Raw genomic sequence first — 2814 nt, forward strand, 5'->3', positions numbered from 1 at the left:
CAACTAAAATATAGTGTTTTAAATGAAAGATCTCCTTCTGATTTATGGCAAAAATGAGAAAAAACTTATATTTTAAAATCTTTAACAAATAGATTATTTTTGAAGAAGTAATTATATGAGTTCAAAATGGATGAAAGAACAAATCTTAACTATCATATAAATAAATTTAAGAATTGCATAACTCGTATATTGAGAATAAAAGTTAAGATCAATAAGATAAAATTATTATCTTATTGCTACACTTTCAATAAGAAAGACAGTAATCGATTATGAATGAGGTGTAAACAATTCTTTTTAATACAAAAAATATTAAGCAATCAGAGATAGAGGTTTTCAAAAGTTAATCAGACACCTATTTTTTTTATAGGAAATGTATCAAACAGCCAAGTCTGTCCTTGAAAGTCTAAGCCTGAAGCGCCGCCACCCTCAATGAGGCAGTGGAGGCAGCCTGTTTAACACAGATTCTGATAAATTGATTTTAATAGCGGTGAGGGTAATCGAGAAAATTAAGAAAACTAAGAAATCTGCTTATTGCATATAATACATATTTATAACGGGGACGATACTCGAAATGCATCAGAGAATGCTTATTGCATCAATACAAGCAAAACAGCAGAGTACTAATACCAACTAAATATTGTTTTCTAGTTCAAGTGAACCTCGTTTATAATCTCACGTGCCTTACACATGGCTTCCAATGGCTGCAGTTTGGGCATGGTCAGCCCTTTCCCTTCAATGGTGTCAATAGCGGTGTTGCTAATCTTCTTCCAGTCATAGCACTGAATCAACGACCCCAAAGCCAAACCCACCACTCGCTGAGCTAGGCCAGCTCCAGGACAGGCTCTTCTTCCTATTCCAAATGGTACTAGTTTGTAATTCTCACGTTCTCCATTTTCAAACCTCTCAGGTTTGAAACTTGTAGGATCTTCCCACACCTGAGGGTCTCTGTGAAGGGCCCATACATTTACCAGTAATAATGTGCCTCGTGGTATATCAAAACCCCCTATTTGACAGTCATCTGAGGACATATGGGGCAGTAACAGAGGGGCCACAGGAAATACTCTCAAAGTCTCAGAAATGATACTTCGAAGGTACGGCAGTTTGGGAAGATCAGATTCTTCTATCAAGCGGTCCTTTCCAACGTGCATATCCAACTCTGCTTTAGCTTTCTCCAAAACATCCGGATGATTGAGGAGAAGGGTCATTGCCCATTCCATTGTTGATGCTGAAGTGTCGGTTCCAGCAAGAATTAAGACCTGTATTGAAGAATTTGTGAGATGAAAAAAGAAGTAAAAAAACCCACAAAAAACCAACATTATACACTTCAAAAACCAAGTTTCCCACAAGTATTAAACTGCACTTTTATTTTTGTTTTCTGTGAAATTTTAGAATAAACTTTGAAAATACAGCAGATACGAAAACAGCGTTTCACTCACCTGTACAAGCCCTTTAATAATGTCATCTGTGTAGTACTCTGGTTCTGTTTTTTGCAAGGATAACAGATGGTCGATCATAGAATTATTATCCACCGAACCCTTGTCATTACCACTTCTATGCTCATCAATCAAACCCTGCATGATCGCCTTTGTCTCTCTCATGATATTCTTTAGCTTCTTCTCATGGTATCCGAGCCCAGTCCATCGCAATATGGGCAAAAAATCTGCTGGATTTGATGATGCCCCAACCAGTACGACAAGCTGGCTGATAATCTCCCGAAAACGTTTAGCCTCCGTATATTCCACGTCTTCTCCGTAGTATCTCTTTCCTGCAACCATCCTCATTATAATATTAAAGGTTAGCTCTGTAAGCATGGGTCTCAGCTCTACCTTTGCAAAACCCTCCCTCGAATCTCGAGCCAGTCGGAGGAGTAGACGCTTGACTTCATCCCTGCGGATGCCTAGAAACATGTTGAGGCGATTGGAGGAGAAGATTTCCAGGGCGCTGAGGCGACGGAGGTTGCGCCAGTGGTCGCCGTATGATGCCGCCCCAATGGTGGTGTAGTTGTACCCCACGTACTTGCCGGACGCAAAGCGAGGGCGGTTGGCCAAGACGACGTCGTTCTTGGTGAAGCATTCTTCGACGGCGGAGGGAGAGGAAACGATGACCGCGAGCTGGGATCCGAATCGGAGGGAGAAGATTGGACCGTACTTTTGTGAAAGGAGTTGTAGAGATCGATGAACCGGTTGTTTGAGGAGGTGGAGATGACCTATAATCGGAACTGCAGGCGGGCTGGGTGGGAGATTCCCATATCTTCGTCTTCTTGGGAAGAAGATTCCGAAAGCAAGCAAGAGGAAGACGAAGAGAAGAGAGAGCGATGTGTGAAGGGAAGACACATCCATGGCAGTGACGCTGAAGAAGTGAAAGGAAAGGTAGGCTTAGATACAACTGCATTCCCTGGTTGTTTATGCTTTATTTATAGAATGATCAACGAGGAAGAGGACAAAGTTTTTTACCTCATGTTTCAATTTTGATGATTTCATTGCTTACCTTAATAATATTTGAATTATCTACATTAATTCAAATATATTTTCTCTAATTATAACTCCAAAACCCAATTCACATTGATGTAAATATTCACTCAAATAAATTTTTTAAATTAATGTTAAAAATAAAAATTTATGATTTGATGTTGTTAAATACTATAATAAAAAATTTTAAAAATAATAAATTAACCATTTAAATAAAAAATCAATACCCCAAATATGTGTCACATACAACCCAATAAGTATTTCATAAAACTTTACATAAAATATTTCTAACATTTCTTAGCAACCAAATATAATTTAAAACTTTAATTACTATATAATTACTAAT

General features: G+C 38.3%; 1 protein-coding gene across 1 annotated transcript; it reads right to left on the minus strand.

Annotated features, from left to right (window-relative positions):
- Positions 1–494: 494 nt before the first annotated feature.
- Positions 495–2380, minus strand: LOC117919383 (cytochrome P450 81Q32-like). The gene is made up of 2 exons (XM_034836565.1): positions 1437–2380; positions 495–1256 (listed from the first exon to the last, which is right to left on the minus strand). The coding sequence occupies exons 1-2, from the start codon at positions 2337–2339 to the stop codon at positions 645–647; spliced, it is 1515 nt and encodes a 504-aa protein (XP_034692456.1). The 5' UTR covers positions 2340–2380; the 3' UTR covers positions 495–644.
- Positions 2381–2814: the final 434 nt, after the last annotated feature.

Source organism: Vitis riparia, chromosome 7, assembly GCF_004353265.1.
Source record: "Vitis riparia cultivar Riparia Gloire de Montpellier isolate 1030 chromosome 7, EGFV_Vit.rip_1.0, whole genome shotgun sequence".
Classification (NCBI taxonomy): Eukaryota; Viridiplantae; Streptophyta; class Magnoliopsida; order Vitales; family Vitaceae; genus Vitis; species Vitis riparia.

Bases quoted from the DNA above. Each gene is read 5' to 3' on its own strand.
- LOC117919383 (XM_034836565.1), bottom strand. From the start codon at position 2,339: ATGGATGTGTCTTCCCTTCACACATCGCTCTCTCTTCTCTTCGTCTTC. The intron at 1,257-1,436 runs GTGAGTGAAACG...TCTTCAATACAG, and splicing joins TTATTAAAGGGCTTGTACAG to GTCTTAATTCTTGCTGGAAC.